The sequence below is a fragment of the Falco peregrinus genome, chromosome 12, assembly GCF_023634155.1.
Source record: "Falco peregrinus isolate bFalPer1 chromosome 12, bFalPer1.pri, whole genome shotgun sequence".
NCBI classification, from domain to species: Eukaryota; Metazoa; Chordata; class Aves; order Falconiformes; family Falconidae; genus Falco; species Falco peregrinus.
In genome coordinates, this window is record NC_073732.1 from 1,559,647 (window position 1) to 1,581,577 (window position 21,931).

A 21,931-nucleotide genomic window follows, 5' to 3' on the forward strand; every position below is an offset into this window, starting at 1 on the left:
CCGCCAGCCAATAGGAACGCGGCGCAGCCCCGCGCGCTGCTGGCCGCCGGCCTATCGGCTGCGCACACTTCACCACCGGCTCCGCAGCAGCAGCCAATCGTCTGACAGGACGTCGGCTCCGAGCTCACCGGTCCAATCACGGCTCGTGGCGTCACATCCTATCGCCCTTCCAGGCTTCGCGGAAGTACGAGTTCGCCCAGCGGCAGCCAGTCAGAGGGCGCGTCGTTTGTTCCCGCCTCCTCGCTGGCTTGAGCGGCCAATCGGAATCGGCTCCGAGGGGAAGGGGCGGACCCCGGGCTTGGCGGAGTCCTCCACTGCGTGAGGGAAGGGTCATCTCGTTGGTCCTACACGGGTGCCGCTCCGCGCGGCGCCTCGGCGGGCACCGGAAGCGAGCGGCGGCGGCGGTCGCTATGGAGGCGGTGGCGGCCCGTGTGCGGCTGTGGGTGAAGATGGAGCCGTTCCTGGTGGGGGCCCTGCCCGTCCCACCGCCCACCCGCCTCGGGCCCCACTACCTGCGGAAGATGGTGGCCTACGCCCGGGCGCGGGCGGCCGAGGGCTACTTCCCGCGGCTGTCGTGGCCCTGCTGGCGGCACGTCGCCTGCGGGAAGCTGCAGCTGAGCCGCGGCCTGGCCTGGCTCTACTTCGAGCTCTTCCGCAGCCTCCTGCGGCACGACCCGCCGCGCAGCCTCGAGTGGGCCGAGGCCGAGGCGGCCTGCGCCAGCGCCGAGGAGCTCGAGCGGGAGCGGAGCAAGGCAGGAGCCCAATCCCGGGCCGGGCGGGTGTGGGGGACCCCAGCCCGGCCTGACGCCTCTTTCTCTCCCTCTTGGCTAGCTGTCCGTAGACACCCTGCAGTTTCTGCTGTTCCTGTACCTCCAGCAGGTGAACAAGGTCTCTCTGCGAAGGTCTCTGATCGGGGAGGAGTGGCCCAGCCCCAGGACCAAGTCTCCCAGCCTGACTGGAAAATCGGCCAGCGAGAATAAGGTACCTGTGGCTACAGGATTCTCCTTGTGTGGCCCGGTGGGAAACTGCAAAGTCCTGCCCTGAGGCAGGCTGAAAAGCAGTGGGTGTGTTCCTGGGAGGGTGTAATACTGCCTGTGGTCAAGTCTAAGCTAGAGTCAAATTGGAGTTACTGCACTCAGTAGTAAACAAAACGAGGTTGGTGTATTCTCTGCAGCTTTACCAGCAAGAGTTGACCATGGGAATTTCCTAGAGTCTGAGACCAACTGTGATAGTTTTCCAAGAGCCTTGGCAATTCTCTTTTTAAGAAGCAGCTTCCTCTTTGCTTTTTCTATTACTCAAATGGAAAGCTTTTGTTATGTTGGAGGCTGCTTTCCAGTGATCCACTGTAGAGTATAAGAATCCCGGGATGGTCTGTGGCGTTACGTTTCAGAGAGGGGAGTTGGTTGGTCAGCTGTAGGTTAACCATGTGGATGGAAATGTTTAATGGTTTCCTTTTCAAATAATGTCAAGTAATTTGAAAGAAGAGAAGCGAGCTGGATTTATTGGGTGCAGCTTATTGGGCAACTCTGTATTTGAGAGCGATTGGTAACGTGATAAGGCTGGCTGCAAAACTCTGTGGATTTCTGTCACAACTGTGATGCCATGAGCTGTCTGAGGTAGGGGAATGTAGCTTGGGACAAGCTGAAATAATTAAAAATAGGAACTGGGTAATTTTATACTGAAAGAGTGAACAAATGAAAAAAGAAACGAGAAGAACTGACACAGGGCTGTGAGGTGGGTGGGCATGGAACATCCATAAAAGCTGATGTTCTCTTTTAAACTATAACTGTTACATAAAACTCTGGACAGGAAGGAGGTGTGTCTTGACTACCGTGTACCCCTCCTGGAGGTTTTGGTCCCGATGGAATTGGGGCTGTCTCCACTTTTCCCTGTGCGATCCGGTGAGATTTCCCCAACTTCAGCAGTGCTTGTGTCCCCTTTGAAGTGGTGTGGAGAGGCTTGCCCAGTCCAAGGGGGTCTCTGTCACAGTGCGGGGATCTCCAGCTGCTGGACAAGACGTTTGCAGCTGCTTCTCATCCCTTTTGGCTACAGCCCTTGTAGATGGTGAGGAAAATGTGTAATCGCAGCCGTGTGTTGCTTGTTTTGCAGTTCACGGGCCGACAAAGGTTGTCTTTATTAAGGTCTGCCATAATTCTAGTCTCGCGCTTTTTTTTTTTTTGTCTGGAGCCCTTTAGAATTTGAACTAATGATTCTTTCAGAGGTCTTTTGGTTTATTGGTGTGCTCGCTGTGAAGAAATGACCCTCTGCTTTTTTTCCCTGCAGTGCCTCAGGAGACGGCACTGAATCATATCTGAAGGTCTGGAACAGACGCGGCAATTTTCCAATAGAGCAGTTGCGAGACCTTGACTGTCAGTTACTGATTTCTTTCCTGCCGTCAATTGCCAGCAGCAGCTGGCTGAATTTGTGTGGGAAGGATTGTAGGAGAGTCTGTTCCTGTTTCCTAGAATGAAATATGTGGTGCTTGGAGTTAGAATAAAATGGTTTTGTTCCTTTTTGCGGGGAGGTTGCTTTCTGTGGGTTGGAAAAGCAGAGCAGCAGAAGCAGTGAGCAGGGGAGAGCACCACATTTGACTTGCTTTCCCCCTTCTAGGACAAGCGTAAGCAAGGATGCATTGTATAATGTCAGTAAAGCTTGCTAGCTCTGTGAGAACTTGCCTCTTCACCTCTCTTTTGTGTGTTTTTCTGCCCACCAAGAACTGGAACGATCAGGACCACCGTGCCTTTGTGCAGAGCCACCTCTTGGATATGCTGGAACTGCTGCTGGAGCCAGAGCAGCTCACTGCCACCTCCCATTCCACCCACAGTAGCTTGGTGTCCTATGAAGCCGTCTGTGCTCTCAGCTTTCTTATTGAAGGGACCGTGAACAAATCCAAGACAGTCCATCCTTTGCATGAGCTTGCCCTCTGGCAGCCCTGTCACGGGCAGAACGGCTACTCGAAGGTTTCCAGAGCCTTCTCTTTCCCCAAGCTAGAGAGCTGGCTGAGGTCTTGCCTGACGACAAACCCTTTTGGAATGAATGCTTGCCTCAAGTCCGGGAAGAAACTCGCGTGGGCACAGCAAGGTAGCTACCGGCCTTGCCTTTATTTTCAGAAAGGACTTTCCGGTCTCAGCTCCTCTTGCTGACCAGGAGTCTGGCAGTGTTGGGGGGGGAGCTTGGTTTCTTTTCCTCCTACTGTCAGTGGAGATGGGGAAAGTAACAGCTGAGAGGTGAGTCTGGGCAACTAGAGAGTGCTGCGTGACATCTGCGTGCATTTTTCTGGTCCTTGGATCACTTTTGTGAGCAAACAGCAACAACTTCATTGTTAAAGGCCCCGCTGCGTGAGGTCAGTATTACTACATTATTCAAGTACAGCTGGGCACAGAGAGTAGATACTGTGGTGTGTTTGCGGCAAAGCTGAAAACTGGTCTAGGTTTCCTTGTCTTGAATCACAGCCCCTCACCTGCAGAGACATGGTGGTGGAGCCAGAGCATCTTCAACCTTAGGAGAAAAAGAATCGGATTAATACGTTGTTTCTCTGACTGCATAGACGTGAGAGTGACAGTATGTTAGGTATGACAGCGAGGTTGCTCAAGGATTATACTGTAGAGGGAGCATTTCACTGTTCTAAAACATGCAGCTCCTGCTTTCAGCATAAAACTTGCCCTAAGGATCTTCTTTCCAGGCTAAATCTTGTGTTTGGGACCAGACTTCTGGAAATGGAGATGCCTAGGGCAGGGCTGTCTGTAGCCTGTGGGAGGCTTTGGCTGCCCCTGAACAATCTTGAAGAGTTTTTGATCTTCCAATGTGCCCTGAGTTCTGGAGCTTCTGCCTGCTCCGTACTACTGACCTGCCTAGCAGGCACACATCGGTGGGTGGTGTGACTCGTGCATGAAGTGATGCAGCTTGACGGTACCATCCTTGAAGTTGTGGCCTGATTATTTTCTCAAGGGATTGCTGAGTGATGTGGGCAGTGAGCCAGCATCCTGTAGGGATCCCATGTAACCTTTTTGTGCTTTAATTTTAAATGCATTGGTGATCTTTATTTTGCAGTTGAAGGAACAACCAGGAGAGCAAAGATTGCCTGCAATACTCGTGTGGTGCCAGAGGTGTTCCCCATGGTGATAATGAGCCAGGTGTACAAGCAGACACTGGCCAAGAGCTCGGACACCCTCGTGGGGGCTCATGTAAGGATTCATCGCTGCAACGAGTCCTTCATTTACCTCCTCTCCCCTCTCCGGTGAGTTTTGTTCTCCTGGAACACAGCTCGATGTCTTTTCAGCAGGTTTGTTCGAGCGCGAAGTTTTTTGTTAGATAGACTAAGCAGTGAAAAATTGAAAATGTTTTGCTCTTTCCTGCTCACCGTGTCCTCGCTGTCTTGTTCTTTGGCAGATCTGTGACCATTGAGAAGTGCCGGAATAGCACTTTTGTCCTTGGCCCTGTGCAGGCGTCTGTTCATGTCCACAGCTGTGACAATGTCAAGGTCATTGTGGTTTGCCATCGTTTGTCCCTTTCTTCCACCACTGGCTGTACTTTTTACATTCTCACACCTACCCAGCCTCTCATCCTCCCAGGGAACCAAGCAGTCAGCTTTGCCCCTTTCCACACCCATTATCCGATGCTTGAAGACCACATGGCTCAAGTGGGCTTGGCCACTCTGCCAAACTACTGGGACAGTCCCATGCTGGTGTGCAAGGAGAGCGGTGACATGAGTGTCTTCCGCCTCCTGCCCCCCTCGGACTTCTACACCTTCGTAATTCCTTTTGAGATGGAAGGAGACACCACGGAGACGCCGGGTGGGCTTCCCCCTGCCTATCAGAAGGCGCTGAGTCAGCGAGAGCAGAAGATACAGATCTGGCAGAAAACTGTGAAGGAGGCAGGCCTGACCAAGTGAGTGCGTCTGAATAGGAACGTGTGAGCTGCATTGCAGCTCAGCTCAGGCATGCAAATAGAAGATGCCTTTGATGTGGTCCAACAAAAATGCTTTAATAATGGGTTGATTTGCATGAATCATGTCTTGCATGCCGTTTCTAAAGCATTAGTAATTAGCAATCTTGCGATCGTGGTCTTTGGTATCATTATAGTGAGAAGAATAATGCTCACAACCGTAACTCTGAAGGAGGTGCATTGTTTTGATTGCATTTTCCTAGCTTGTGAGACTTGAGGAAAAGCATGCCTAGGTACTGGTGATGGTTGAGGTGAGGGATCCACCCTGGCAGTAAGAGTTTACAACCTGTCTCACGCTGGGTACTGTCTCTCTGCTGTCTCTGTTCTGCTTCCAGTGTCGCATGCTGCCATGGGTGAGATCTGGGTGCGTACCCTGAGCGACAGCTCGACTAATTATTGGCCTGCAGCTGATTGACGGTCGCTCTTAGCCCAACCTTTACATTGAGACTGAAGCTTTAAATTACTGTCCCATCTGTTGTTGAGGTGAGCTAAGAATGTGCATGTGGACCATTACGGTAGATCACCTTGTGGACAGTAGCTTTTAAAGTCCTCCTTACCAGATCACGCTGAATCCTCTGCCCAGCTTTTGCTGTGCTAGCTAGGCCTATCTATCCCACCCCATGTACCGTGAGCATCTGCTGGCTTTCTCAGCACCTGTTGTGGAGTTCTGAAAAAGTTCAGCTTGCTCCCTGTGTCAGCGTGCTTCCTGCTGCAACCAGCCAGATCGGGCGAGGGTACAAATCTCTGCTGACTTCAGTTTAGCTTTTATGTTTTTGTGAACCGTTTTGATACAGCAACCTGAAGGACCTGGCTTCCTTTGCAAAGACAGAACGGGGATAGTACAATTGTGAAGACTTGAAGAGATGACAACAAGTTTTGTTCCCTAAGCTGTACTTAAGCTGTATAGATTTTCTTTCTGTTCTGTGCTCAGTCGATGAGTTGCCACGGGTGTGTAACTGGGTGATGATAAGCAGTGATCTTGGAGGGGTTTATACTGTGGGGAACACGGAATATGAAAACCTCCTCTTGGGTCAAACTGTCAACAGTTCCCATCATACCAGGCTGAGGAGTTCTGGTCCATTTGTTTGTTCATTGTTTTGGAGGAGCTCCCTCAGCTTCCCTTGTTCTTTTCTGAAGTCCAGGTGCCTCTGTGCTGAGCGTGGAGGAGCGTGCAGTTTGAAAAACTGGGAGAGAGAAAGGATTCTGAGGCAGGATTTTGCTATAGGAGGAGGGTAGCTGAGCAGCAGTGATCCAGTAGTGGTGACAGAGGTGTAAAAACCTTGGAAATTCTCAGCCCTGAGTCTTCAAGGGCTCAGGGAGAAAACTCAGAACTTTTCAGAGAGGAAAGTTAGAACCTCAGCCCTTGTGCTAGCTGTTGTGTCTATCAGCTGCATTTAAGGTGCTTCCCCCTCCACCCATTGTCCTCCCAGGGCTGCCACTTCGCATCGTAGGGTTTTGTGAAGGTGTTTGGCCTGTCAAAATCTTGCTGTTAAAGGAATGTGAAGTAATACAGATTATATGCTTAGTTTTAACATCCTCTACAGCAATCACAGCAAAGAGGCAAAAGCTCACTACTGGAGCGGTTAATTTCTTAAAAGGGGGAAAACTCTGCCAAGTGTAGAAGCTTGCTGAAAAGAAACTGGTCAGCTGACAGTGTAAAATGTGTCTGTCTCCTGCAGGCAGGGAGACAACTAGGAAGCTTAGAGCAAACAGGATATCAGACTTGTAGAAAGAAAAAAGCTGCCGTGCTTGAACGGGGAGGTGAAAGGGAATGTTAGAAATAAGAAGACATCTTTCAAGAAGTTGAAGTTGTCTGAATGAGGAAAGTGGGGCAAAAAAAGAATGCAAATCCTGCCAGGCTGAAAGTAAAACCCCCGTAAGACAGGACCAATAAGACAGCTTGAGGAACAACTCGCAAAAAGCATAAAATCCTGTTTATTCATTTTCCGAGCATATGAGACAGAAAGTCTTTCAGGGTCAGTAGCAGATCAAGGTATATAAAGAGCACTTGGAGAACATAAAACCATAAGGGAAGAAAGAAGTGACTGCCTTTGTGTTCATGTTCTCTGGGGAGGAATTTAGGTTACCTTCTGTCCTAGAACCCTGCTTTCTGTGGAATGTCTCAAATGTAATCGATAGCACAAAGAAGAACCTTCAGCTTCAAAAAAGGGTCTCGGTACACCGGGCCTCTGAAGCCGTGGCACAAAAATGAATGGGGCTGGTTTGCTCCTCTTCCCAACGTGGGGTGGGATCAGCACATCAAATTAGGATTGGGTTCAAAGCAAAACCACATAAAATCCCACAGGATATTTAAAATGTTATGTTTTACATGGGTTGTGAAAGGAATTGTGTAAGCTCGTAGAAAAAAAAAATAAAATCCAGCAGGACTACTCAACACCCATGCCACCTTTGGCTTAAGAAATTCTGGAACTGATGGCTGGGATGTGACTCTGGAGAAGTATTGCTGTTAGACTGTGCTGCTTTTGGGCATCTGACTGGTGCCAGTGACAGAGAGCCTGCATTCCCTGTTACTGCTGGTCTTAATAAAACCACCCCAAAAGTTATTTAGCAGTAATGGGAATTAGTTAAGGAGTGTTGTTTATAGGTGCATTTTTTCCCATGATCTCCGTCCTCTCTCTTTCAGATGCTGTCGGAACAGAATTTTGTGTCTTTAGTGCTAGAATGCTGGTTACTAATCTTCTTTTTCTCCCTTTTCAGACAGTTTTTAATCTGTGCTCTAAGAGTAAAGAGCAGGCAGCCCTGTGGGGCAGGGTTGCTGTGCTGGTGGGATGGGGAAGTTTGCATGACTTTTCTAACTCTGCCAGTTCTGCCTTTGGGGTTCACCATAGTCATGTTCACTTGGTAAAAACCTTCTCTTCCTGGTACAGACAGTTCAGGCATCAAGCCCAACTCTTAGCTCTGATGTATATGGAAGCTTGTTTTGGTAGTGAAAGTATAGTACTATAAATAAGTGTGACCTTTACATACTGATCTTTTGCTGATCTTCTTTTGCTTTCAGGGATCAGAGGAAACAGTTCCAGATACTGGTAGAAAACAAATTCTACGAATGGCTGATTGAGACAGGGAACCGTCAGCAGCTGGATAGCCTTGTCCCTCCTGCCGTAGGCTCCAAGCAGGCAGCAGGATAGAACATTCCTGTGCAGCGGAAGGAAAGCAGGGGTGAGTAGAGGGCCTGTTTCTCTTGATTCTTTATCAGGAAGAATTGCCCCGTGTTTCTTTGCACAGCCTTGGCAGGGGTAGGAGAAGGAGGCTGTTCAGTGGCCATTCTCCCGAGAGCCTGGCATTTGGTTTTAGTTCTTACTTTGCAGTCAAAACCTCTCAAGCAGTTTGAACCTGTTCCCTGTGTACACAGCACCCCCCTTGTTCTCTGCAGGTGTTCTGTTTGGTTTGTTGGGGACATCCGTGTGTGTCTATAAAGGCAGATAGGGATATTGTATGTAATCTGATGTAAAAACTTACTTGAATAGCTGCTCTGTCAGAGAGGCTGTGTGTATTAATGTTTGTACTTATCTGTCTTACTTTTTGCTTAAAAGAGTCGAGTGAGATGTCACATAATTCGTACTTTGTGGTCTCTTTCTCTTCCCAAGTGGAAGTGGTTTAGGAGCCAGAGACAAGCCCTTATTGTGCTTTTCTGCCATTGCATATTTCAAACTGTTGTAAAGTTGTTGTTTTTTCCTTTTTGTTAGTCTTTGGGTTGCCTTTTCTTTGCTAGTGTTGGGAGTAAAATTTGCTCCTCTTATTTTGTTACAGTCTCGGAATATACACTGAAAACAGTTCTCATTAGGACTTTGTGGCCATCCTGCCTGAACACGCTCGATGTGGATCTGACCCCCAGCCTCGGTGTGGACTGGGCTGTCTGCTGCAGGATTTCTGGTCACTGCTACTTTCCCAGGAAGATGCTGTAACTATGCTGTTGGTAACTGAGGAAGTGCATGTCACTGGAGGATGATGAAGTGTGCCTTGTTGTGGATCCTTCAGCAGGGAGGCTGTCGTCACGGTTAGTGTCCGTGGCGTGCAGGTGTCTGGCACAGGAGCCCTTCCCGTTGCAAAGCTGGATGCAGGGCTCTGGGCATCGTGTGTGTCTGTATGGTACAAGGCAGCTGCACTACTTCTGTAAATGTGAAAAAGAAATGTTTGATTTTTTTTTTTTTAATGAATGAAATTCAATGGATTTTTTTTTTATATGAAGGTGGCACTTAAGCAATGTGTTTTTATGGAATTAACTTTTACATGTTTGCGTTGTTTTAACGAATGTCAATAAAACAAAATTCTCAGATAAGCTTGGCATGTGTCCTAGGGAGAGGGTTTTACCTGTATGGTGGGTGTTAGAGGGATGCAACATCTCTACAGCTTAATGAAATGTGAACAGGTCAGCTGAGAGGAAAGTGCTAATTTATTAACTGCCGTGGAGTTGAATGTTTTGAAGGCTGCCGTAGCACAGTATTTTGTTTCCTACCTTTAATATTGCTTGTAAAGGGTATCAGCTTGAATGAGTACCATTTTCATGTGCTAGTGGAACCTCTCATGGGGATATCTGCTCATAGCTGAGCACCTAAATAAGCCAGGCAAGGCAGACAAAGGCATCGTGTGGGTGACCAAAGGCAGCAGCTGTCGGTGCCTTATGAAGGAGTATCCAAGCTTGGAGTGAGAGGAAGGCAGGGGCGTTTAGTGCTCCAGTGTACCCAGCTGTTGTGATGTTAGAAGTTTTCTGAAGGTCGCTCTTAGCTCCAGGTGAGTCGAGTGATGCAGTGCAAGGTGAGTTTATTCTATTTAACCAACATTTAAGGGAGGGATGTGCATAGTGACCACAGTGGAGCTTTGAGATGTCCTAGTGGACGTACTGAGTTGCCTTTTGATAGGACCTACATTGTGGTTAAACTCTGATCTTCAGACAGCATTTGAATAAAAAAACCCCAATATCTAAGTGGCCTCACAGCTTTCTAGCCGTAAGAGGTGTAAGCAACAGCACTGGGCAATTCAAGACATCTAAAATGGGCAGATTGGTGCTGAGTGTGTCTGCCTTAGGCTGTTGTATCTGACTGCATCTCGCAGAGCTGCAGCAGTGTACACGGTGTGGCACGCAGAGCCGCTGTTGCGAGACTGCTTGTCCTGACAGATTTGAAATAGGTTCTGTGTGTTTCAGGCGCTGCTGTGCCAAATTTGTTTCCCTTTGTTTCACTAAGCCTTTGGGCTGGTGCAGTGAATAGCTGCAGAGGTGTTTTTTCATAATGCGCTGGCGGGGGGGGGGGGGGTGGGTGTCCATAAGCCAGCAATCCTCGCCCTCCCTGCTCAGTGGGCCAGACTGTGGCTAAAAGCAAAAACCTTTTTGCTCAAACCTCAGACAGTGGTGTAAGAGTTTTGAGTTGAATTTGTGATGCTAGCAGATACGGTCACAAATCTGGGCATCGTTCTTTACTATCTGATGGGTGAAATCACTCACTTTGGGGGTGTGTGGCCAGGCATACTTCTTTTCTTCTGTCAGGCATCATTTGGAGCAATATAGCTCAAGCTGAGGGTGTGCTATAAAAATACATGGCCTGTTTGCTGCACAGATGTTTCCATTGTGAGCTTTTGATGCAGAGGCTGTTCTTTGCAAGCCTGTGGTGTCTGCCCTGAGCACGTGTTTACTGTTTCCTAGCTGCATCTTTTGCTGCATGGGAATGTTCTCTGATAAATATTGGGTCTCCTCCTTACAAATGGGGGTGGGCCTTTTAGAGCTGATGGGAATGCCTTCTTGTTTAGCATGCTTGAAAGGGAGAGAGCAGCCAGATTGCCCTCCGTCCTCCAGGACTTGGCAGGGGGCTGCGTGTTTTGAGTGTGTTTGGCAGAGTTTTGGTGTTCTGACTCAGCAAATGGTAACAAAGGGAGGATGGCGAAGCCTTCCTTTATTCCATAATCCTGTTTGCTTTTCTGGAAATCGGCTATAGCCTCAGAATCACTGACTCAATTTTTGGATCCTATTCTCATGACAAAGCGGCTGTCTGGTTTAAAACAAGCCCATTATAAAAAGGGTGCCTCAGATCCTGGCTGTTTGTAACAGCTTCTGACGTTCCTCCAGCACTGGGGAGCTTGGCTGGAACGGAAAATGTCCAGAGCTGGAACCAAGGTAAGTTTATTTGCAGCCTGTTCATGATTGTGGCTAAGAGTACAGAATTTATCAGGGATAAGCTGTGGAGAAAATTTGATTTCTTTGTTCTGCTGACAGCTTCACCCTCTGTCAGTGTGTCAGCAAGAGGAGATGCTTGGAATCCCTCTTCAAATGGAGGGAAACTGAAGCTGAGCCCTGCCTAGTCTTTTCCCAGATCTTGGCTGTTTCCTATAGGTGTGGCTCAGTGAGAGGATGGAGTTGAACACAGTGACTGGTGAAGGGATATTTTAAAATGCACCAGGATCTGATGCCTTATAAATTGATGGTGGAGGCTGCTGTGCCAGCAGTGAATGTGACGAGCTGCGTTTGCAGAGCAGAGTCTCGTGGAAGGCTTCCTTGGGAGGACCCGGGTCCCAACACCACTAGCAGCAGCCGTTGCATCCCCCTTCCATGGTGGAGCAAAGGGTGTGCTGCGACAGAAAGACACCTGAGTGATGACCATGTCACTCTGAGAGATGCAAACCAGCCTTCCGATTTGGTAGAACCAGCAGAGATGAATTTAAACTGGAGAAGGAGGTAGATTAGAAAGCTCAACTACAGCTAGAGTGGCATGTGTCAGCTGAGGATCCAGCTCTAATGCTCTGTTCTTTGGTCACGAAGTTAGCAGAGCTGGGCTGGTTGGTCACGCAGACCTTGTTGCAGGGTTGGGACTGGGCAGGAATGAACAGCTGGGAATGGAGGGTGAGAATTCGGGGCTGGCGGCCAGTTTCTCCTGTGAAACGTTAAACAACCGTTGAGAGGTTGTGGACAGGTGTACATGTTTTCACTGTATGAGTTTGGCTTCTGGGTTACGTTCCGTTTAACCTGTGGAAACTGTAAAACCCAAGGGGGCAGAGGGCTCAGAAGCAGAGTGGTCTTGTAGGCACTGGCTGATGCTGTGGAAGATCTGGATTCAGTCGCTCTTTTCCGACTCCTTTCCTCTGTGATCTTGGCTGGAAGTCATTTGGCTATTGATGAACAGTCTTTAGAAACCGAGGATGGTGTGTGCTGCTGGCTGTGAACCTGGTGGCTGGCGGGTTGCAGTGGGATGGTCTCTACGTACCCGTGCGTAGGGAAGGTGCCGGGGAAACGTAACTGATCCATGCTGGAGTCTTCTATATGTTTGAAGATACTTTTGACACGTACTGCCCTTACCCCTGCTGAAAGCCATGGCCCCTTCGAGCGTGCTGCAGGGAATTCGTTGATTATGCACTGCTGTGGTGCAGCAAAATGTCTAAGAGAGTTGTTGCTGAAAGAGCTCAAATCTCCTCTTTTCTCTGTGCTGCGCTCATCTAGCACATTCCAGGGAGAAGAAAAGGGCAAAGGAGAGAATTAAACACAATTTCTCACAACATAAGCAAGCGATCTGCCCCAGGAAGGGGTCGCTGCCCCCATGCTACTTACTCAAAAGGCAGTGGGTGCTGCTAGTGATTGTTTACGAGTTTCCTTCTAACAGAGCTGCAGGTGGGAAGAGGTGTGATAGCTGCTGTGAGGTGGCCAAGGGAGTAAGAGTTTTACAGTCCTGTGAGGAAGATCTACTATGGCAAATCTGTTATCTGCCAGGTAAGCCCCCAAAAAGCAAAGTTTGGGCAGCGAGCAGCTAATGGGTTAGGACTGCGAGCAGAGCGACTTGGTGGCTTTGGTGAAGGAGTCGGAGTAAGATGCGACTGGAATGGACTGACGAATCCGGGATTGAAATCTGTAATTCACCTGTCATTGTCCTGCAGGTGAAAAATGTCCATCTGGTCTGTTTGTGCCTGAATCGCTGGAGGAAAGCTGAGAAGCGCTGAGTGAGGAGGTCTGAAATGACCGGAGGGTGTGCGCAAAGGGCTGTGGTGGGGAGGGGGTGGGCAGGAGCCCGCTCCTTCAGTCTTCCTCTAAGTATAGAACAACGAACGACAGTTTTGGTTGGTCACTGTTGTGTGGGAATGGCCGTACTCTGGTTCCGCTCTTGGATTTCTTTGGCTATGTGGCTTGATAAGCACAGGGAAAACACCCTCCTGGGAACGCCAGGTAGCTCTGTCAAATTGAAGTTCAGTTGTGTTAAGCTGGGTGGGGAAGGGACATCAAATGAGCTTTTTTGTTACAAAATTAAACTCCGACTGAACCAACTGCATGCACAGTTGCTGTGGTAGGGCAGCACTGGAGGAGCTGGCTCTGCTGGATGCCAGCCATGGAATCAAGGCAGCCTGTGCAAAGCCAAGTCCAGAGGTGATGGAGACCTGTTCCTCTCCCACCGCCAGCCTGCTGTGAGGCTGGAGGAGGTGCTGCTCTGCCCGGGCAGGGTGCTGCCTGCTGAGACCAGACCTGTGGGCTGAGATCCAGATGTGTAAACCAGCAGGGTTGTGGCTGGCAAGGGCTGACCAGCATCGCTAACTACTCAGAAGTAGCGGTGCGGGAAAACAGGAATTGGAGGTTTTAGTGCACAGCTTTTACGATCTTTATTCACTTGCTGGAAGGGTGGTGGCGATCTCCCAGCTCTCCGTTGTGCTGAAGAAGGGAAGAGCTTGCTCAAGAGGGAGAGACGTGAGGACAGGTTGCTTTTCGATGTGCCGACTACTTTGTGATAGGAAATCAGTCTCTTGAAAGTAAGAGGGAAATAACATTATCCTAATAAAGGTTTACTAACAAGCCACAAGACCAACAACATAAATCCTCTGGCATGATACCTGGTCAGGCTGGCGGGACACACTGACCATCCAGCTCCAGGAAAACTGTGACTAATTTATTTTTTAACACAAAGTGAATGAAAAAAAAAAAAAAATAGGGAGGGGGTTGTCCTAGATTTGAGTCTATCTCCTGGGTTGAAACTGTGGCAATGAACGGTATTGTCAACAGCAGTCATGTTAGACCAATACCAGTAGCCGAAGTACAACCAGCCAGGAGCAAAAGGTGGTCCTGTGTCTTAATACTCAAGCTATGGAAAAACTGTGGGGAAAAATGGATTACAGAGTACTACGTGTTAGATGTTTAAACCATTGTGGCCAGAAAAATTCTCTCCAGAGCAATTGGGGGAATTGGCTGAGGTGGTCTCAGATGCTACCAAATAACCCAGCAGCATGTATGGGGCTGGGGTGGTACTGGAAGGCTGGAAAAGGTGAAATGTCTTGAGTACGTGGTGCATTGGATCAACCAGCCTGCATATCAGCTGGTTTGATGCAAGGCTCTAGAAGACACTGAAGTAATCAAACTCCTGTTAAGGTGGAAGATGGGCTAGTAATTGGGTGCGGCTGAAAGGGTTTTACTGAGACTGGTTCACATCAAACTAATGTAATTTTGAGCATGGTCTGGCATCACAGTATCATAAACCAACAAGGGGTGTAGTCAAAATAGACATGCTGGTTTGGGAACCCTTATTGCAAAAAGCAGCTCTTGATCAGTGTCATCTGGAAGGATCTAAAAATGGGGCTGAAAAAGGGACTGCTCTGGGTCTAGAGCCTGGCAATATTCCCACAAAGAGTTTTTTGAAGGAAGCACGTGTTGTCTCTCCAGGGCTGCCTGGGTTGGTGATACCTCGGGCGAGAGGAATGGGATTTGCTCACCAGCTCTCAAGACCATTTCAAAACAGGTTGTGATCAAGTAGGGAAGAAGTGTCCCTAAGCAAAGTGCTTTGCAGTCAGCTGCTTGGCCGTAGAGCAGGTCTTGGGAAAGAAATGTGACAAATTGGAAGTGTCAGCTGTATCGCAAACTTGCAGCAACCAAAGCAGAAGCGGCCAATTGCAAATGCAGTCCTCGGATTTCCAAAGAATTCTGCTGTCCACCACGTACGTGGAGCAGCACTCCTTTAGCTTGTGGCACTGGTAAAGCTTGCGTGATGTCCAGCTTTTGGCACTGACTTTTGAGAAAGCAAGCTGTGGAGTGTTAGAGTGGGAACAAGGAGGACGCTCGCAGGGCTAGAAGATGTGACCCAGGGGAAAAGCGACCTCACCACCCCCTTATCAGTAAAGGTCTAACTGCAAACACTCGGTAACGAAATGCTGCTTAGTGTAGTCCATCGGCTGCTTATAGCTCCCTTGGTCATTGTTTAGTAACTACTGATCTAGAGAAGGTGGGAGGGAAATGTATTAATAGTGTTTTGCTGCAAAGAGGACAGGGAGGGACTTCACCAGGGGAGCTTTGGGTTGGATTGGGACCGAATCAGGTGCTGGGCAGGGCAAGACATTGGTGGCAGCTGTAGGTGTTGGGGCCAGGCTGGTGAATTGGCTGCCACGGTGAGCTGGGATGCAGTTGATCCTGCTCAGCGGTGGAGCCTGAGGAGTTTTTGACATCCCGGGGGCTCTGTTTTCAGATATTTCATGCCATGGTACAGCTAGAATATGGATGCAGACACGTGCCGAGGGACGAGGAACCTCCCTGCTTTCCTTTCTCTGCTTGTGTTTCAGGTCACCTTCTATGAAGACAAGAATTTCCTAGGCCGTTGCTATGAGTGCGACAGCGACTGCCCCGATTTTCACACCTACCTGAGTCGCTGCAACTCCATCCGTGTGGATGGAGGCACCTGGGTGGCCTATGAGAGGCCGAACTTTTCTGGGAACATGTATGTTCTGACGCGTGGGGAGTACCCTGACTACCACCACTGGATGGGCCTCAACGACCGCCTTGGCTCCTGCAAAGCCGTCCAGATAGTAAGTGTGACCTCTTCCCGAGGGACATTTTAATTGAAACACCTATCGTTAAAGGGTTTCAGCGTGCTTGTGGGTGGCCTTCATCCTCCTGGAGACCTGCGGGAGCTCCCTTGGAGAGAGAGGGTGGCTGTAGGGGGTTTGCTCCCGCAGTCCTGCTCTGGGACCGGCAGGGCGTACGGGGGGTGGAGAAGGTAAATCTCTTCCACTTCTGGCTGCAGTGGGGAAAAGCAGATCCCTTTAAGCACTTTGTAGGTGAGTTTCCACAAGAACAGCAGTTTAGTTTTATCTGCATGTTCCTCTTGGGACTTCAGGGTTGCACCGAGGTTTGCCCCTTGCTTTCCCTGTGGTGTGCTGCCAGCTGATCCAAATCGGGCAGTGGGCACAAGGCTTGCAACAGTGGGATGTAGGTTGTGCAGGAGCACTGAGAACAAGGAGCAGTTTGCCCCTCTAGCAAGCCAGGGCTCCCTTCTGATACAGGGAACTGAATCCCAGCATCACCGAGCCCCTCTGGACATGGAGAGAACAGCCCCAGCAGCAGACCTGGAGTGACCAGGAGCAGGAGGGATGCCTGAACCCCTCCCTGGGCAGCCTGCTGTCTCCTGGTATTAGGAGCGCACGGGGCAGTGCATGTCTCCCCACTGCAGCGCAGGAACTGTCCTCATCGCCCTCCTAGCTGATGATGGTGAGATGCTTCCGCAGCCTCCGGCAGCAGCTCTCCTTCCACCCGCAGGAGGTGGGATGAATGTAGGTTGACAGTGAGCAGCATTTACACCTTGTGGAAGCGCTGAGGGGGAGAAAGAAGCAGAGGGGACAATCTGGGTAGCCTGTGGGGAGAAGCACCCTTTAAAAGTGGCAGGGATGGGAGCATGGATGGAGTGTGGATTGGGGCTGAGACACTGCGTGCTGCCGCTGCTGTGTTCTTGCCAGCAGTGGGGCAGGCACTGGAGATCTGTGCATCGCTGATTTGAGTAGCACAGCCGTCGATTCCTGTTGCGTGGAGCAGGTCTCACAGCTGAGAAGGGGTTTTGCTTTCATGTCTGGAGGTCTGTCGCGGCTTTGAGCCTGCTCTGGGTTTGAGCTAGGTCTAAATCCCTTTGCACAGGGCAGGGCGAGTTTCCAGCCAGTTCAGAGCACTGATCTGGCATAAGAGAAGGAGGCAAAACACGTGGGAGCTGTAGCAGCAACACAGTTTCCTCCGTCAGGATGAAATGCAGAGGCCTTATCCTGCACGTGCACCTGGTGCCTGACTACCCGTGCTGCGCCCGGGGAGGTTGCATGGGGACCTGCAGCTCGCAGTGCCCTGGAGAAGCGTCGGATCCGAGAGACCCGCCGAGCCTGGCTGGGGCTGGCGACAAGAGCAGGCTGGGGCGGGTGGGGGAGGCGGGGGAAGATGGTGTCCAGGCAGCTGCAGATTAAAACTGCCGCAGAGCCTTCAGGCAAAGCAGCACTTCAAATCACAGTGGAAAATACCCGTGCTGTGTTTGCCTGTAATACAGCCCAGCTGGGGTCACCAGCTCATTAAACTCCTCGTTGCCCGGAGGAGCAGGGAGTGGAGGGGGTCCTTCTCTCCTTCTCATGCTCACGTGGCGTGGCTGACGGGTCCCAGCCAGCAGCGGGACTGGGACGGAGAGCCCAGCACCTGCTGTCGTGGCCTTACCCCTCCCTGCCCCTTTCGTCCCTGTGACAGCGGGCCTGCGGTGGGGGTTTGAGCTGAAACTGCTCTGCTCTGCCTTGATGCTTCTGTGCACGCTTTGCACGTGATGCTCAGTCAAGATTTACCCTGGTCGCCTCCCCGACACGCTTTTGGGGGCTGACATGAGCTGTTCAGCCCTGTCCTGGCACGCTGTGGGGGTGGTTTGTACCTGACATGAGTCTAACCGTGCCTCAGCTCTGCTCCCATCCGCTGGGGACACGTCGGTGTCTCCCCCCAGCCCTCTGCCATTTTCTCTTCCTTTTTTCTAGCCGAGTGGAGGCCGGGGCCACATCCAGGTCTTTGAGAAAGGAGATTTTGGTGGGCAGATGTTTGAAGCCACTGAAGACTGCCCTTCTGTCATGGAGGAGTGGCACATGCGCGAGGTCCATGCCTGCAGAGTGCTGGAGGGTGTCTGGGTTTTCTACGAGCACCCCAACTACCGGGGCAGGCAGTACCTGCTGCCCAAGGGGGAGTACCGCAAACCTGTGGAGTGGGGAGCAGCGAGCCCCGCCGTCCAGTCCTTCCGCAGCATCGCTGAGTGATACAGCCCATTGACTGGGCTGCCAGAAGCCATCAATAAAGCAACTGAGTCGCTCAGCTCAGCTTCTCCTACTTATTCCTGGGGTCTGTGTGCGAGTTATCCTGCCCTGGGGGAGCCGGTGTGGAGCTGAGCCTTGTCTAAGCAAAACACCCTCCTTGCCAGCCCCAACTGCCTGTCTCTGCTGTCATCCCCTTCCTCCAGGCTGTCCCCTCCCTTCCCCCCCATCCCACTGCCCCTCTCCAGGGAAAAGCCATCCTGAAGCTGGAGCTTGTGCTCTAGTGGAGCGGTGGGACCACCCATCCCCAGGGCTCCAGTTTTTGGTGCTGGCTGTGGGTGGCTCAGTCTGTCATGACCTTGTAGAGTCCCCGCTTGCTATGTTGCTGCTCCATGGTGGCTCAGGAGAAAGGGCTGCTGGTGGCTGGGGAGAAGAGATGAGGTTTACACCCATAGCGTGTGCAGCGAGACCCCCCCGGGGGAGCCTGAGCGGGCAGCAGACGTCCTGTTGCCGAAGGAGCATGTCCATGTCCCTCGCGTGATGCACGAGGCAATGGGACTGGGGAGGAGTGGAGGTGAGAGGCAGGGGCCCCTGAGCAGGCAGGAGGGAGATGACTGCAGTCTCAGTGGGGGATGCTGGGGACCCTGACAGCCCAATGTGTCAGGCACAGGGTGGCCCTTGGAGGTGTGAGACAAGGGGTCTGGCTGCTTTAAATGGGACTAAGCAGCACATTAGGCTGGGCAGCTGGTCAGAGGTGGCGAGTGCCTCGGAAAGCTGCTTTGGCATGGCAGGTTGCTGCTGAATGATCTCAAAGGGCAGGAAGAGGTCCCCGGGCACCTGAGATGTGCACAGAGCAAAGGGGGCTGTCAGGCTTCCAGTCAGCCCAGTCTGCTGCCGCCTGCAGCACCCCATCTTGCCCAGTGCTGCTAGATGTCAGGCTGGGTCTGCACTGTCACCGTGTGCCCACACACAGCCTCCTGCACAGGGATAACTGATGTCCGCTGCGCAGGGCACTCTCCTCCCGGGCACCCCGGGGACCCACAGCCTGTTTGCATATCGAGCCAAGGGGCCTTGGGATAATGATGCTGGACGTAGGAGCAGAACCCTTCTAGCCATGCTCTGCAGTCTCTTTCCAGTTGATGTATGAGGTTATTATGGAGCAGGGAAGCAGGTTAAGTGATGCTTGTCAAGCAGCGGTGCTATGACCCCCCGGGAATGCAGCCACCGGTGGAGAGTGGGAAGAGGCTGCTGAGAGGGGCAGCTCCGGCCTTCTGGGCTTCCCCCAGCACAAAGGTGGGCTGAAGAGAGTTGCCTTCCTCCTCCTTCTGCTGTGACCCTGCAGTTCATGCCCCACCCCCCAGCCTGAGCTCCCTGCCCTGTTTCAGCCCTCTGCTGCAAAGGGTGATGCATCCTCTTGACCAAATTCCGTCCCACCTTGCCTTTCTCATCTGTCACCTCTCCATCATGGGTCAGGAGGGTGCAGACAATTTGGCATCATGGTTGGGGCTCAGGGTGTTTTCCCCCTAAAATATTTCTCCAGGACCAACCAGCCCTGCCAGCATCTGGCTCCAGCTTCCATTTCCCCCCTGGCTCCTGGCAAAGCTCTCCAAGCACCTCCAAGGGCTGCTGGCTCCCACTTCTGCAAGGCACCAGCCCGAGCATCACCTGGCTGCCGTTTTTTGTGGGGAGCCGGTTGCTATCCCTGTTTTGGAAAGAAAATCTCCTGCAGCTGGGCATGCTCTGGCCAGTGTGTTTCCAGCCATCTCCCACCCCAGCTTTGAGGAATGCCTGCCGGGGCAGTGTGCTTCCCCATCCTGTGTCCCCTGCAGTGGGATCTGTCCCACCCTGCAGTGGGTGCCAGCGCACGTTTGGGGTGCTACAAGTCCCATGGCTGCTGGTGTACATCCACCCCGGCGCATCAGGGGAAGCAGACCTGGTTCTGGTTTGCCCTTACAGTAACATTCCCTCCCCGTGTCCTTCCCTTACACTGCTTGATCTACCCACTGCAAAAACACAATTATCCAAACTCTTTCCCCCCCGCTCCTCTGGCTGGCGCTTGCCCTCTGGTGTATTTTGCATTGTGCCCTGAACGTTGGCAACCAATGCAAATAACAATAAAATATGCTAGTTGGGTGGGGTTTTTTAATATTTTTTTTTTATTTTATTATTCTTCTAGATTACTTTTTCCATTGGGGGCTCCCTTGTCACGGCTGCACGCAGAGCAGAGTGCATATGGATATGAGCGGTGGCGAGAGCAAGCGGGGAGTGCAGGCAATCCAAACCCAGCCTGCTGATGCTGTTTTTTGCTTGACAGCTAATTTCCATTTTTCAGTATCAGGGGGTCTGCTCTGGTAATTGGCATGCAGATTGTGTCTGATGGGCCTGTTAGACACGAGAAAAGACTCTGCTAGTTAGAATAAGCCAACCCCAGGCTGATGGATGGGGTGTAAGGAGGTCATTGCGAGAGAGAATATACAGATGCCCGCGCGCACACACACCTACGAAATTTTACATTTTGTGCCCTCCCCCCACTCCTACTTTCTTTATCCAGCAAACTCTAATCTATCATATTTCATTGAGACAAATCCTGCTCCATTTCTCTCTCTTTCCTTTTTCCCTTTAAGGGAAATGTGATGGAACCTACTCCTGGATTTAATAAGAAGATGGTGCGGCGTAGCAGGAATTAAAACGGTGCCATGCTTCATTAGCAGCTGGGGATCACACGAGCTGGCCCAGATGTTAATTACACTTTGGGAATTAATTGGTATAAGGCATTCCTCTCCTCTGTCTTCGGTAATCTGGTGGGTGTGCAAGGACTTTGGAAACAGAGCCTGCCAGGCAAGCGTCTCCCCTCCTCAGCCCATCCGGCACCGGCTGTGACTGAGAAACACAGGCTGGCTTTGAAATCCTGAAGTCACCTTCATTTCCATCCCCTTGGTGCCCAAAGACCCGCTGTTATTTTCTTCCTCCCTGCACCACTCTTCTCCAAACTTTTTCTCCAGCTGCTGGGGAGAAGCAGGTCCAGGTGGGACTGGGGAACGGTGGGAGGTAGCACCCATTTGGAGGTGCCTCTTAAAACTGCCTGTTCCCAGGGGACCCTCTACGAGGGCTGGTGGGATGGTGACCTCCCTTTCCCCTGCTCCCTGACCCATCCTTGCTGGCCCATCCCTTCCCTCCAGTTCTGGGTGAAGACCCATCCTGCTCCCTCAGCCGCACAGGAGGGCCGCAGTTCTCAAATGAAAATGGTCTCCAGTTTCTTCCCTCCCCTTTTCCACCTCGGATTCAGGCTGGTGAAATGCAAAAGCTGCTAAAAAGCTGGGCAGGGGGGGCTTTCTGCCAGAGGACAGGGATGATATGCTTGGAAATGAAGAATATTCCTCTGAATGCTGCCAATTTGTTCCTTTTCTGAGCTGGCTGGTGGCGGCCCAGCGTGGGGCACGGTTATCTCTGCGACAGAGCATCACATCTTCAGATTTCTGCCTAGGCTAGGAGAGATTGCTGCATGATCCCAGTGGGACAGTTGTGCTGAGCTTTGTCCCCCCCTCAGATTGCTCCCAGGCCCTAATGACGTGAGCTTGCTGGCACTGCAGCCGCAGCAGGGCTTGGCTGCAGCTCTCGCCGTGGCAGGTGTGATGCCATCAGCCCACGCTCCTGTGTTTGCCCTCCTTTTCCAGGTTTCCCAGCAGTGATGCACCCAGGTTGCAGTAGAAATCCTCCTTGCTGCTTGCTGTGGGCACAGCCTGAGCTTTCGTGCTTCCCACAGTGGTCCTCAGGGTTTTGTGGGTCTTCTCTTGGTGTTGCTGATGCTCTTCAGTCCTGAGGCATCAGCAACTTGACGAGCCTTTCTACTGCCAGCAAAGGTCATTAATGAATGAGACTCAGCAGTGTCCCTTTGGGGCAACACTTTATTGCCATTTGGTTCCCTTGGAGCCCTGCTGCTTTGGATTCTGGGTTTCCCACCATCTCCTTGCTGAAACCAAAGGCT

The 21,931-nt window shown here is 51.2% G+C and overlaps 2 protein-coding genes across 2 annotated transcripts; both read left to right on the forward strand.

Annotated features, from left to right (window-relative positions):
- Positions 1-292: 292 nt before the first annotated feature.
- On the forward strand, positions 293-9,244 carry TBCCD1 (TBCC domain containing 1). Its single transcript, XM_005241574.4, has 7 exons — positions 293-752; positions 832-981; positions 2,715-3,081; positions 4,051-4,237; positions 4,390-4,887; positions 7,964-8,124; positions 8,716-9,244. The coding sequence occupies exons 1-6, from the start codon at positions 411-413 to the stop codon at positions 8,091-8,093; spliced, it is 1,674 nt and encodes a 557-aa protein (XP_005241631.4). The 5' UTR covers positions 293-410; the 3' UTR covers positions 8,094-8,124; positions 8,716-9,244.
- Positions 9,245-9,383: 139 nt separating this feature from the next.
- On the forward strand, positions 9,384-18,007 carry CRYGS (crystallin gamma S). Its single transcript, XM_027792716.2, has 2 exons — positions 9,384-15,717; positions 17,680-18,007. The coding sequence occupies exons 1-2, from the start codon at positions 15,409-15,411 to the stop codon at positions 17,950-17,952; spliced, it is 582 nt and encodes a 193-aa protein (XP_027648517.1). The 5' UTR covers positions 9,384-15,408; the 3' UTR covers positions 17,953-18,007.
- The last annotated feature ends 3,924 nt before the right edge of the window (positions 18,008-21,931 follow it).

Coding starts and splice junctions, on each gene's coding strand:
- TBCCD1 (XM_005241574.4), top strand. CDS start 411: ATGGAGGCGGTGGCGGCCCGTGTGCGGCTGTGGGTGAAGATGGAGCCG. Junction 982..2,714: donor AATCGGCCAGCGAGAATAAG/GTACCTGTGGCT, acceptor CTGCCCACCAAG/AACTGGAACGATCAGGACCA. Junction 4,238..4,389: donor TACCTCCTCTCCCCTCTCCG/GTGAGTTTTGTT, acceptor GTTCTTTGGCAG/ATCTGTGACCATTGAGAAGT.
- CRYGS (XM_027792716.2), top strand. CDS start 15,409: ATGGATGCAGACACGTGCCGAGGGACGAGGAACCTCCCTGCTTTCCTT. Junction 15,718..17,679: donor CCTGCAAAGCCGTCCAGATA/GTAAGTGTGACC, acceptor CCTTTTTTCTAG/CCGAGTGGAGGCCGGGGCCA.